Source organism: Sinocyclocheilus anshuiensis, unplaced genomic scaffold, assembly GCF_001515605.1.
Source record: "Sinocyclocheilus anshuiensis isolate Anshui unplaced genomic scaffold, SAMN03320099.WGS_v1.1 scaffold430, whole genome shotgun sequence".
NCBI lineage: Eukaryota > Metazoa > Chordata > Actinopteri > Cypriniformes > Cyprinidae > Sinocyclocheilus > Sinocyclocheilus anshuiensis.
Genome location: NW_015547641.1, coordinates 128,375 through 142,845, shown reverse-complemented (window position 1 = coordinate 142,845; position 14,471 = coordinate 128,375). Strand labels below are relative to the sequence as shown.

At 37.4% G+C, this 14,471-nt stretch overlaps 1 protein-coding gene across 3 annotated transcripts; it reads right to left on the bottom strand.

The window, feature by feature from the left end:
• Positions 1-2,908: 2,908 nt before the first annotated feature.
• LOC107701872 (uncharacterized) lies at positions 2,909-4,513 on the bottom strand. 3 transcript variants are annotated; one of them, XM_016504012.1, is made up of 3 exons: positions 4,238-4,513; positions 3,892-3,998; positions 2,909-3,686 (listed from the first exon to the last, which is right to left on the bottom strand). In XM_016504012.1, the coding sequence occupies exon 3, from the start codon at positions 3,642-3,644 to the stop codon at positions 2,931-2,933; it is 714 nt and encodes a 237-aa protein (XP_016359498.1). In that variant the 5' UTR covers positions 3,645-3,686; positions 3,892-3,998; positions 4,238-4,513; the 3' UTR covers positions 2,909-2,930. The 3 variants fall into 2 exon arrangements, with proteins under 3 accessions (XP_016359498.1, XP_016359500.1, XP_016359499.1); XM_016504013.1 differs by lacking the exon at positions 4,238-4,513 and having other exon boundaries at positions 3,892-4,058.
• Positions 4,514-14,471: the final 9,958 nt, after the last annotated feature.

Here is a 14,471-nt window from a genome sequence, read left to right as displayed (position 1 = left end):
TGAACCTTGTGCCGACAATATCACATTATTAAAAACCCTTTAGAAAATGTAATTCTTTGTGGTTCCTCCTGGTCTGTTCGTTGGTCTTTCTCCATGTTTCTTTGACAATAGAGTCTATGCACGACTACTTTCGCGTTTTGTCTCAGTTGCTCCACAACTTCCGGTGCTGCGCCGGAAGCGGTTTTTACCTACCGTTTTCAATGAGTGCTTTCAGCATGACATTTTACACTCGCTGCTTGCAAGAACTTCCACGGATTACAGTGAACGATGTCAATCGAATTGTAAGATTAGCATCGGTCACTCCTTCAAGTAGAAAGGAGGAGGGCTTCAAATTGTATGTTTCAAGTTATATCAAACAACTTTGAAGGTACATATTCTCAACTAAGCTATCGTTAGCTAGCTTCATTTATGACAGTGCATACCCTTATATTTTGTGTTCTGTTTACTTAATCAGTGCTTAATTTGAGCCGGAGCCTGCCGGATTCTTTTCCGGAAAATGTCAGATTTTGGATTTTTGCATTCCGGTATTTGTTTTTAAAGATCCGGCATTAACAAGTGCATTAGATCGTGACAGTGCATGCGTGCATACGAGACAGAGCGATTGCGTGTTTATGTAGATGTATTTGGAGCATGATTTGTTGATTATGTATTGGTCCTCTACATATTATTGACCAATCAGCTTTCTTACGTTCAAAATCGCTCTTGTAGATTGGTGCTACTAATGTATTTCAATGTTAATGTAGACTAGGCTTCATGCGCGTTCGCATATCGACGGAAAAATCATCCTCTTCACATGTGCTTGGCATTACAGCAGCTGTAGACCTGTTATACTACGGACTCTTTAAATTGATATGTTTGACTGACTGGATTTTATTTTGATAATGAACACACTGAGATGGTAAGTTTGAATTGCTATAATATGTGGTGTGTGCGCAAGTCTACATCATGTGTCGAGAAAGCTGTTTGAAATTGAGAAAACTTTAAAAGTACTACAATACCAGGAAGGAAGATCGGGTTGTTGATGTTTGTCTGCCATTCTCGCTCTGTCTGCACAGCGTGCGTGAATGCGCTGATGACGTATCCTGTCTGCGTGAACCAGGTGCGCAGAGGTATGCTAATACATACGTTGACAGGCAGGTAAGAAAGCCAATTAAAACGCTCCGACCGAGCGTTTTGATTGGACAAATATTTCTTGGTCCTACGCCTTCCACAGAATATATAAATACAGATAAATACATTTAGACCACTTAACTAAATGATTGCTATCGGGATGTGAAGAGACTTTCAACCAGCGTAACAAAAAATGTTTCTGAAGCCAATCAGCTATTGCACCTTTAAATCATCCTGGCGACCCATTTTTGACCCAGGGTTGGAAAACCTAGGCTGTATAGTTAGGTCCATGCAGAAACTTGTGAACGATGCACTTATAGTTGTGTCATCACCGTTTAGTGACATCATTGATTGTTCCGGGAAAACTGAAGTATTGTCAGTGTCGGTCACGGCGCCTTTTAACTGCTGATTTGGATCCGGCAAGGTTTCATTTACAAATTAAGCACTGTACTTAACCTTTTTAAGATCTTGTGTTTTTATAGTTTCACTAATGTTATTATTATGTTAATACGATCTGTATGATCCCTTAAAGCTATAAATGTCTTTTTTTTTCAGTTTCTGAAAAGGATCAGGTGACAGGAGAGAGGGCGAGGAGGGCGACTTGTTTCAGATCTATGAGGAAGACAGAAGTCACATAGTTTGAGAGTAGGGAGATTGATTTATTGTTTATAATTTAAAATAATGTTTATACGTTTTCTAAACTTTTTTTTTAATTAAATTTCTATTAATTTCGACAGTAAGTTTAGATATGCAGGCATAACAAGTCTATTCAGTAAATAAGTTTAGCACTTTAAAAGAAAGATAGTAATTTTGAAAGATTTCGGGATTGGACTGGTGTGATTTTGTTGTGTACGCACAGGATGACATGATGATCCAATGCATCTACAAAGACTGTAGAATGTTTAAAACCATTAGAGAGAGGGCTGACCATTTCTTTTTTTATTTCTACCTGCCAAGATCCTTAAACACGTAAAAAAGAAAAAGAAATTCAAGTTGTTTTACATTGTAAAAAGTTATTTACACATTTTCAGAAAATTTTCATTTTCAGAAATGTATCAAAGTTATTTATATTTACATTTTTACATAAACTCTGTATCAGAGTTATTTATATTTACAGAAACGTATCAAGGTTATTTATATTTACAGAAGCACTATCAAAGTTATTTGTATTTACATGTTTACAGAAACGTTGTATCAAAGTTATTTATATTTACATGTTTACAGAAGCACTATCAAAGTTATTTATATTTACATGTTTACAGAAACGTATCAAAGTTATTTATATTTGCATGTTTACAGAAGCACTATCACAATTTATTTATATTTACAGTTTACAGAAACGCTGTATCAAAGTTATTTATTTACAGACACATTATTCTTTAGGTCACGTCCCAAAACCATTCAAGCTGGCGGTTATTAAGTGATGCCAACCCCTCATAGGAGCTCAGATGATGCCAACCCTGAAACAACATACAGAACTACCACATTTTGCTATAAGTTTGATTGCATCATATAATAATTGCTGTTAATAGTGTTCATCGTCTGTTTGATTACGTCTTTAATTGATTTTTCCGTACATTTCTACCATATGTACATTAACTGACAGTCACCACTGATAAGCTACCACTAAATATTGTAGAAACTTAATTTGCTGTAAAGTTGCTTTGCAACGATTTGTTTCGTGAAAAGCGCTATACAAATAAACTTGAATTTAATTGAATTATTAAAATAGTTTACAATTAATCAACATATTTACATTACATTATATACAAATAAATTCAAATTGATCCATCCCCTACAGCAAGTGTCTTGTCTAGTCTTTAATCCTTTGCCCATGCTTTTACCAAGGGGCCATTCTGGTAGTTCACAAGGAGGCAAGCAACAGTGTATAGCTGGTTGATGCTCCCTGTGATGGAAAGAGGGATGACTGTATCAAACAGCTTGTGTTGTTTCACCCTGCGGATGAGACGCTCAACATGGACCCTCAGTCGAGCAATGGATTGAGTTTCCTTTACCTCATCAGCCGACATCTGTTCCCTTTTCGACAGGTAAGCAGGTCTGTAGACTTTGCATGGCACACAGTCGTCCACAAGAAAACCTTTGTCGACCATAATAGCCATGTCAGGTTTCAGCAGAGACACAATCCCAGACTGCTTGAGAAGCTCCTTGTCACTGATGGATCCTGCATACAGGGATGACACAAAGGTGACTGCGCCATGTGGTCCCATGCCAATTAACCCCTTGAAGGTGCAGTGGGATTTATAAGAGGAGAACACTTCACTTTGAAGCAGGAGAGAGCATGGAGTTTGGCACCGCAGCTTTGTGCAGTCAATCACCACTTGTGTGTCTAGATAGTCTTGGAACTCCTTTGGCATGTGAGCCTGAGCCTCCTCAGACATCCAGATGCGCACTGATCCAAGAACGGTATACAGAAAATCTGCCCAGGTTGTTATAATGTGACTCATGGTGGACTGATGAATATCAAATATGTGAGCCAGATTCCTTTGTGTCAGACCAACTGAGAGATGGACCATGAAGAGAAAAAAAAACTCATCTATGGGCTGCAGGCATTGACCCTGTTAAAACAAAATTTTAAAAAACTTTTATATGCGTGTTTATACACAGAGAAAGTAGCATTTGTAACATTTAAATTTTGTTTTCTTCCACATCCCCCCACACATTCATAACACGATGTATATTGTATGTACTGTATAATATACAAAATTAGAAAGGAATGATAAATGAAAAAAATATTTATAGATGCATTGGCTGATGCTCCACCTTCACTCCTAGATGTAGCTGCCCTTGCTCTGGTCACACGAACCATGTTGTGGGATGCAGGTTCAATGAGTCTCCAGAACGCCATTAAGTGATTGTAAGTCACAAACCTACATAAGATGTGGGACATGTTTGAGATAATATACATCACAAAATGACCAACAGTTTTAGCTTACTTTTAGACTGTATTGTAGCTTACTTGTATATTATACGGGTTTACTGACCTGTAAATAAAATATCTACATGGACATACTGTATTATGCAAAGACCAGAAAATTAGTTTTTGGTTTATAATACAGCATCTTAATAATGATACAATATAATATAATTTATACGTTTTAAATCTGACCTAGTGTAGAACCGTATGTCATCGTCTGATGCAGCAAATCTGCCCAAGCAAAATCTCTGACGGACAGACAGTTCTTCCACCTGTTTCCTCAGTTGTTCCACTTCCTTTCGGAGATCTTCAGTCTGATCTAAAGAAAGATCGACGGTCGCAGGAACGGGAAATGAACAATAGTCATGCTCCTGATGCTGGAGGTCCATAGGCACAGGATCTTTGTTCAGTGGAGGGGAAACTTCTCCCCTCTGCCATACCCCGGTGCGCCTTGGTGTTAAAATGGAGTAGTTGTTCCACTCAAACAAAGTGGGCACTGCACCTTTCTTCAGTAGCCGGCGTCCTGAGGTAGTCGATGGCTCAATCAAATCATCACTCTTGAAGTGACGACTGCAGACTCTTGTGTTAGGAGTGATATTAAAATCCTCACGTCGGATATAGTGAATCCATTTTTTTACGCGTTTCCTTGTCCAAAGGGAAAGTATGGATACTAACCACAGAATTACACCTTGAGGATGTTTCACATAATGGGACACAGCAATACATAGATGTTGCACCTTCACGCCGAAGGAACTTGAAGCTTCTTGAACTCAATAATAAAATGTTATATTTTAATATAATATACTAAAATGTTATGTTAATACAGTTAATAAAATACATAATATAAAATAATTATTTGTAATCGCTAGTTAATCGAAAATTTTACAGAAAGACCACGCTATTACCACAGCTTGCTATCGGAGAACGCTAAACCGGAAGCTCGCGTACAACTGAAATTTTATCGGAAATATGTAGAAATATATTGATCACATGTGTGCCGCTTCCCTCCAGTGTGGATGTTCATGTGATCCTTAAGGTTTGCTGATTGAGTGAAACTCTTCCCGCACTGATCACAAGTGAATGGTTTCTCTCCAGTATGAACTCTCATGTATGCTGAAAGGTTTCCTTTTTGTGTGAAACTCTTCCCGCACTGATCACATGTGTACAGTTTCTCTCCAGTGTGAACTCTCATGTGAAGCTCAAGAGTATGTTTGTATGTCAAACTCTTTCCACACTGAGTGCATGTGAAATATTTCTTGGCTCTTTTTTTCTTTAAATCTTTCTGTTTGGGTTTTTTTCCACTTTTGACATGATTTTTCTCAACTTCATCTTCAATCAACTCTGAAACAAAAGTAAAAAAAACAGTACATTTATCAATAACTTGTTTAAAAAAAAAATACAGAAAAGTAAAAGGACATAAAAATTAACCCTGATATAACAGCGGAAAGTAGACAATTGCATTATAAAATTGATCATTTTGATGTAATTTTATAAATTATACGTCCCTGAATCTTTCCATGAATGAGGTACACTGCTTTTCAAATTATTAGTTTTCAATCAACACAAACTCAGCACACCTGAAAAAATAGTCCAACAACACTGTCGAATCCAAAATATAAAAATATGCAATCACTATCAGTACTTGCTAAATATTGAAAATTATTGTTATAAGCACAAGCAACGTTTCGGTCCACTGACCTTCATCAGGCATAAATGATTAGTTTTAAAATATTATAAGCACAAATCTCATGTTTCTATTGAGAGAGCTATTAAATATGCTTGATCAACATCATGAACAATATAATTTTCCTTGTTTATGCACTTTCATTGCTTAATCTGATGATTGTGAGGTTTAATTAACTGTTTTGTCTGAATGAATAAGAGATAAGAGGGAATGTTTATGTAAACTCAAGGTTTATGGGATGTTATTGTGTTTGGTAAAACACTACTTGGATTTGTGCTGGTCGAAGTGTGAGCATTGAAACATATGCAACTAAGATTTTACAATAAACTTTGCTCCTTTTTATCATCATCCCTTCATCTACTGCTTCTGCTCTTCTCTGGCTTTGCTCAGTCAACTTCTAGGCTCATAGAAGACTATTAATACAGTTTTGGTACCAGACAAGACTTGATGCTAATGGGTTTTAAAACTAGTCTACCACATCCAGTTCTCAAAAGTATTGTGAACAAATGTTCTGTATGAGTTTTATGGACTTATTTTAATGACTTAAAAATGTTATTTTTTCACTAACCACGCATAAACGTTTTATCAAAAACACAAACATGTAGGTTATATTCATGCTTCCTATGTATTATTGTAGCACAGTTTCTGCTGATTACAGAGTCATTAATATGTTTTTAAGATACTGAAAAAAGCACAAATGTCAGGGCATGTTAAAACTACTCCTGGGCCCCAAAACCCGCTCAGACCCCAGAGGGTTAATGCTTTGTGTGTACCACAAACAGTCATTAAAGATGAATGAAGAATAAACACCAACCTCCTTGCTCCTCATGTTTTATTCTCTTCTGGTTCACTCGTGTTCTCCTCACTCTCCTCTTCAACAAACACCATCGTCACAGCAGCAGATCTCAGATACAGCAGATACAGAAAACTGTATTTTTATATTTACAGAAACAACATTTCTAACAGCTTGTTTTGTTTGTCGTGATGCTGGTTTAATACAGAGCACAGAGAAACTAATCTTCTTCCTCTGAGGTTTAATGGTGTTTGGCAAACAAGCGTCTGTGTTTTAGCGCCACCCGCTGGACTGGAGTCGAGAGGAGGAGGGAAAATAATACTCATTTCATCATATTCACACTGTTTTAAATAACTGATTGAACAATTCAGCTGTAAATGATTCAAGATAGTATTTCGCTAGTTTGTTGTATCTGGTTTTGAATTTTGTGCACAGGTGCGTCGGACAGGGGGTTATAGTGGAACTGGGGCCCTCAACGAGGGGGGCCTACAAATATATATTGATAATCCATAATATTACCATGAGGAAATGACAATTAAATTACATAATGACATGCTATCAGTAGGAATAACATTTTGTAAGAAGAATTTTGTAATGTGACTTTTACCAGGGGAACCCCGCCAAAAAACATTGGCCTTATTTTAGCCCCTGTAACGCAATATTTACCGGGAATCCCCCTGAAAAGCGATTGGGCTAGTTTTGGGATATTTTGAGTAGCAATTGGGCAGGTTTTGCTGTGAAAACCTGGCAACCATAAGAGAGGGAAAGAAAGCTGCAGGAGCCAGGACAACTTCTAGTTATTGTTTTTAGAAGAACGGTAAGCATAAGCGTTCTTATCCCTTTGCCTCGGTAGTGTCAAAAATGGCAGTACTAAGTGGATACTTAACAAATGCATTAGATGTGGCATGTCAAAGTGCAAGACTGTATCTGGTCACTTATCACTACTGCCACTTAACCCATTTCAGTTTGTAATTTTTGTATATACTTACTGTTTCATATCAATGTAGAGGTCAATGTGCAGTACTGCCAATGCTCACTTTACTCAGATTACTCAATGTGCAATATTATGACTTGTTGTATATACTTTTATAATTGTACTGCACATAGTCTATAGTCTTATTTATTGTCTGTGGTTATATGTTTGTTTTCTTACACCAGTCAGGAGCAGTGCTCTTAATTTCATTGTGTGCAGAAAAATACAATGACAATAAAGGCTTTCAATTCAATTCAATTCAATTCAGAAGCTTTATTGAGAAATTTAAAACAGAAAACCCAAAAAGCAAACATTTTCTTAATGCAAATACAATTAGCAGACAATAAAAGTTGTTGATAAAATATGTGATGCGATCTAGGAAAACCCACCACATGGTGAAATTTTACATTTTTTAGTAAACCTGTCAGATTACTAAATTGCGCTCTAATGCACGTCTGTGTCGTATGATAAATTCTAGCATTATTAACGATTTTTCTGTGGCATTTGTGAAGAATAGTAATGTTTCTGCCTTTGAAAACCCATCATCTTATTTGGACCCAGAGTCGCTGTTTTGTTCTTTTAATTCTGTATGTACAACTATTCTAGATGCTATTGCACCCTTGAAGTTACAATAAAGCCCTCCCTACACCTACCCTAACCCTACCCGATACAACTTTTTGATTATTTCCTTAATTTTTATTGAAAATGCCTTTACGATGTGATACGAGATTTGAAAAGGGAGAAAAAATACGTTCGGCATTTGTAATTTGTTATTTTGTTTTCAGAATTGTGATTTGCTTTGCACTTCTCGGCTACCGTATATTCACACTGTTTTAAATAACTGATTGAGCAATTCAGCTGTAAATGATTCAAGATAGTATTTCACTAGTTTGTTGTTTCTGGTTTTGATGCGGCCACACTCCTGCAGGGAATTTCACACTCCCGCACATCCATGGCCTAAGAATAAAACAACATGCCCCCCCCCAATCACATTATTACCATCGTGTTGGACTTTTCGCTGCATTTTGCGACAGGATACACACACAGCAGTGCTCAACCGTTTGACGGCAAACAAAAGAGCATGGCTTCAACGACGCCGTCGTCTGTTTGCACGTACAGCATGACAAATTATTAACTGCACTTGAGGCTTTCATAAAATAAGAATGAAACTCCCAAAACTGTATATGGCACCATAACGAAGATCAACTATGTTTATACGTGAAATTCGATTAAAATCATTCCGATTGAAAGATTCGGTGGACTGTTTACATGAGACGTTATCTAATCCGAATGACAACAAATAGCCTACAAATCACCAGAGAAAAACATGCCCTCGTTTTTTTGCGTTAATATTTTAATAGCTGCTTGTGCTTGCTTAGAATAAACAGACTAATATTTGATTCCCTTGCGTTCATTTGAGTGCTCAGTCATGTGGCCAGAACACATACACGTTCATAGAAATTATACAGCTATAGTCTTATTTAGGGGAGAGTGGGGTAAGATGAGCCACTTTTTACTTATGTGGTCCTCAAGATAAGGGAAAATCACACATTAGTACAATCAAAGTATCTAAAGTAACTTCAGGATGTTTCCTATCATTTTAAATGATCAGAATGTATCTATGACAAAGGGTTCTAAAAATATGGCTTCTTATAAAAAAGTGTTCCTGTGGCTCAGTTTGCCCCAGGGTGGGGGTAAGTTGACCCGAGTCAATGAGTAAGATGAACCATCTGGTTGTAAACTGACCATCTGACTGAATCTGGTTCAAACCCATGTTAAATTTGAAATATAATTTTCCTCTTTTAAAAACTCATTTAATAATCAAATTTCCTTTTTCAAACAGTCTTATTTCTTTTCTTAAAGCTAATGTAAACAACATAAAACCAAGCAAATGAAAAAGTGATGAAAAGCATCTTCTGGTTCTTATCAGATATGGATTTGGTGCCCTTGTACACTGTCCCTATCAACTAAACTACAATTAATAATATGTATATATGATAAACTAAATCAGTTGTGTACTATCACATTAAACTACCAGTTTATACTTCAGAGATTTAACTTAACTTCAGTGCCTTATGGTAGGGTAAGATAAAATGCTGGCTCAGTTTACCCCACAGCCCCATAGCTGTCATTTTGGAAAAAAACTAGCTTGCTTACTAATTCAGGCTAATATTTAGCTAAATTATTTACATGGTTTTATACATTGCTAAATCACTTATATGCATCCTAAATATTTTTAGACCTGGATCAATTTACTTTGATGTAACAGCCATTACATATGTCATGCTAAAATTTTACTTTGACAAGCCAAAAACAGTTTTTAAAGTAATTGTGTGCCTTCCACTCCTCCCGTGTGTTTCTTCTTTTCAGTCTGGCAGAAATTATGGGTGGTTTCAAAATATATGGTCACATGACAATAAAAGTGTACAGTTGGCAAGATACAGGGGGTGGGTCAACTTACCCACTGGCTCATCTTACCCCACTCTCCCCCTATTGTCTGTGGTTATATGTTTGTTTTCTTACACCTGTGGCCACAGAGAAATTACACGCAGAACCAATAAATATGAGTGAGGTTCGTATTTTATTCTTTATAATTGGTTAGGAGTTTCTATTTCTTTATAATTTAGGTATGTGGGGCAGAAAACCCGGAATAAAACAAAATACAATGTCAGAATATCTTTGGATTACACAGCAAATTGTTCACCCCAAAATAAAGTACAATTCGTGTGCTCTTCTTGTGTGCAACAATAAAGGACAATGCAAAAGAAAAAATGAAACCCCAGTAACAACAATACGGTAGTGGCACTCTATAAAGAAAACATGACATCTTAAAACTGCACGAACATTTAGACTACAATAATATTTACAAAATACACCTAAAACAACAGTGTGTATATTACTCACTTTTTCCTGTGTTTCTGATGTTACACACTAATATAACACTACAGGCCTCGTCTGTACATGTGGCGCGGTAGCTCAGTCACACCCACACATCCACGCAATCCTGCATTAACATCCAACTCCCTATGGATATAAATCGACATTCGAGGCAATCTTCCAGTAAACAGCAATTACACACTTTCATAAAACCGTTATACATAGAGTTCTGTACCTGGACGATATCAGATTACACTCAAAACAGTGATCACACACACACATGCAAAATAGTTTGGTGACTTCCTCATCGTGCACACGCTCAAACGTTCATACAGACGCTCGATGACATCACCTGACGTTTCTTAAAGGAACCTCTCATTACATTCGCCGCAGATACAGTATATACTTCACGAACATTGAAAGTATTTAAACCCCTTTAACTATGGTATTTTTGGTGCAAAAGAACTGAGTGTCCGTGACAGCAGAATTTGTAGTTGTAGAGAATAGCTACACATGTGTATCAGTAAATTTGAAGTCACAGACAAAAGTTGCAAACTTGTAGATTTTTTTTTCTCTCCCACAAACACAACACAACAGTTACACCTTCTTGAATCCTTCACTGCAGGTGCACAGATCCTACTCTACGAATCACAAATCAAGAAACTCGTACGCTCACATGTTTTGCTATTGACAATAGCATTGAATATGGTGAATATGGTGCAAAACCACATTCACACACCTGCATCAAAAAATGTGAAGTCACGGACTAATTTTGTACATCCGCAAATCAGTTTGTGAATTCTTGCAATGAGATTTGCACGCTTGTAGAATGTTTTCATATATACACTGAACAAAATTATAAACGCCACACTTTTGTTTTGCCCCCATTTTTCATGAGCTGAACTCAATCTTCCACAAACACAACACAACAGTTACACCTTCTTGAATCCTTCACTGCAGGTGCACAAATCCTAGTCTACGAATCACAAATCAAGAAACTCGTACGCTCACATGTTTTGCTACTATTGCTGCAGTGCATATGGTGCAAAACACATTCACACACCTGCATCAAAAAATGTGAAGTCACGGACGAATTTTGTACATCCGCAAATCAGTTTGTGAATTCTTGCAATGAGATTTGCACGCTTGTAGAATGTTTTCTTACATATATTTTTTTTTCTTGGATGCTTTTTCTAGCACAAACACAAGTGCATAACTACAACGGCGTGAATCTGCTGCTACGAGTCTCAAACACTGCTTTTTGCTTGCAAATGACAAGTTTCAAGCTCTCTCCCTTTTGCACCACATATCTGTGTGAAAAATGGTGCAAAAGTGATTTGTGCATCTGTAGAGGCAACGGCGGGCACTGTTCAGAGAGCAGAGAATTTCGGCCAATCAGAAGAGCTCATTTGGGCACCTATCAGTTGGCGCCCGAAACACGCCCCCTAGTTTTAGCCACAACCCCGAAAAATCGCGAGCTGCGAGTATCTTGACAGCGACAAGTATCAAAAAATTTACGTGGTTTTTTTTTCTTTCTTTTTTCTGAAATCATTTGTTTATAGCTTAAATATAGCTACGTTGGTAAACAGTGTTTCTTAGTTAGGTTAGCAAGTCTTATTTCACGAAAGGTAAGCTAACGTTAGCCTACCTGCACTGTTAAGTTTGCTATTCAATTGTCTCGTATTAAATTACACTGTCTAATATAACGATTTATTCCTTGTATTCTGTTATGCTTTACCTTATAGAAAAGTGACAGATCAGGGTGCATCTTCGCAGGTGAGTAAAACCAAGGGTACCATGTTTTTTTCTTTTTTTTCTTTTTCTTTGGTGAATAGTAATTAATTAGCAGGGATGGGCAAACTTGGTCCTGAAGGCCGGCCACTATCCTGCAGAGTTTATAAAACTGATGTCTCACTCCCATATGCAGTGTCCCACTAAGTCATGCTTGCTGACCTGCAACAGAGGCTTAACCACATGGAAACATTTGCTTCCTCCCAAAACTAACCTAGAGTTTAGTAAGTGAGTGAAAATGAATTCCAGTATTTTAATTTAATGTTTTTTTTATGCAAAACTGATAAATTATTACAGTCCAGTCATGATTCTTTTGATAATTGTTTATTGACTTAGTCTGAATGTATAATTTAGGCAGCCAACATTGTTGAGATGTTAAAATAATTTGTTCAAACTAGTTTTGTAACAAAATATTTTTTGTTCCCTCTAGGAAATGCTAATCAGTCATTTACTGGACAGGCTCTACATCAGGCTATCAAGTTGCCTTGATCGTGCCCCTCTGGACTTAGATTATTTGGAGTTTATATAATCACAAGAGCTTGTTGTACTCAGCACAATATCAAACCAACTTCAGATCCCTCAAGCAGTCTATGATGCCCTTACTGAGGTGCATCGCCTTGTCTCTGGGCAAAATGGCAAGGAAACATGTATAACAGTTTACCTGGAGAGGGGAAATAGTTGCCGCCCCACAGTTGTAGTATCTAAGGAATATGTGTATGAACTTCTTAATATGGGCCTGTCTGTGAAGTGCATTGCAAATTTTGTAGGGATTTCTAGGTGGACTCTGCAGAGACGTATGAATGATTGGGGATTCTCGGTGAGAGATCTGTACAGTGACTTGACTGATGATGAACTTGATGCCCTGGTGTTATACATTCACACCAGCAACCCACATGCTGGATACCGAATGATGTTGGGACTGCTGCGGACAGGGACATCGAGTGCAGTGGCAGTGGGTTCGTGCATCAATGCATAGAGTCGACACTGCAGGAATTGTATCAAGAATGTCAGAGTTGCGGTGTGTGGTACGCAGGACATACTCTGTCCCAGGCCCCAGATCACTGACTGATACATATCGACACGAACCACAAACTTATAAGGTTGATCGTGTTTGACAAACAAATCTGTTGCATGGGCTTGTTCACAATGTGAAAATTGGTGATAAATGATACACATTTTTCACTTTCTCATTTAAGTGGATGGATGGATGGATGGAGTTTACATATGCTTAATTTTTAATACTGTTATCTGAATGATCCACAACTGTTTTTTGTTTTGTTAAACCTATCAAAACAAAAGTCAGGATTAATATCCTCTTTCCCCTTACTTACCTAACACAAGTACTATTTTTGCCCTTATTGGTAAAAACAATACTATTATATTGCAAACTATATACAGTCAAACCAAAAATTATATATCACCAGATATAATTTTTGATACTTTTTTACTAGTAAGTGCAGGACACTATAGTTCATTTATGTAAGTGAGGATAACAAAATAAAGTAAACTGACATATTATACCCAAAAATTCTGGATTTTTGCTTCCTTGGTTATTCCTGCTTCCTGTCTACCGTGCTGCTGGTTTGTGATTGTAGCTCTGTGTAGCCTCACTTTTCTGTAGAATCTCTATCTATACTATCACTCTCTGTTGTTTAAAGTGATAAAATATAAGTATGGTAGTCCGGACTGCTGAGCGAATCATTGGTACAACCCTCCCTTCTCTCCAAAAACTGTACTTATCCAGAGTGAGCAAAAGGGCTGGCAGGATCACTCTGGACCCCTCACATCCAACACACTCCCTCTTTGAACTGTTGAGGGACAGTGTTATTCCTGCTTCCTGTTTGTAGTGCTGCTGGTTTGTGATTGTAGCTCCGTGTAGCTTTGTTTTTCTGTACAATCTCTATCACTCTCTGTTGTTTAAAGTGATAAAATATAACTTAATTCCCACCATATTTCTGATATTATCTTTCAATCTAATCTGATTAATTTGATCGTTCACTTTTATTCTAAAACCGCGAGTGCAGCGCGTTAGCATTCGTTAGCCGGTTAGCTTGTCATTAGCATTATCATTCGCGCCTATTGCAGTTTTCTTTTTTTTTTCTCTCTCTCTCTCACTCTGTTTATTTTCTCTCTCGCTCCATTTTTTTCACTCAGGGAGTCCTGTACATTGTTCGGTTCCGGTTACAATGCCTCTACAGCAGGGCGACTGGGTGACTGTGAGGCGGCAAAGTCGCGGGTCAAAACACCTCTCTACCGTTCTGATCAAAACATTAAACAGGTTCTCCCCACTCAGTGATGCACCCACTGA

Coding starts and splice junctions, on each gene's coding strand:
- LOC107701872 (XM_016504012.1), bottom strand. CDS start 3,644: ATGGTCCATCTCTCAGTTGGTCTGACACAAAGGAATCTGGCTCACATA.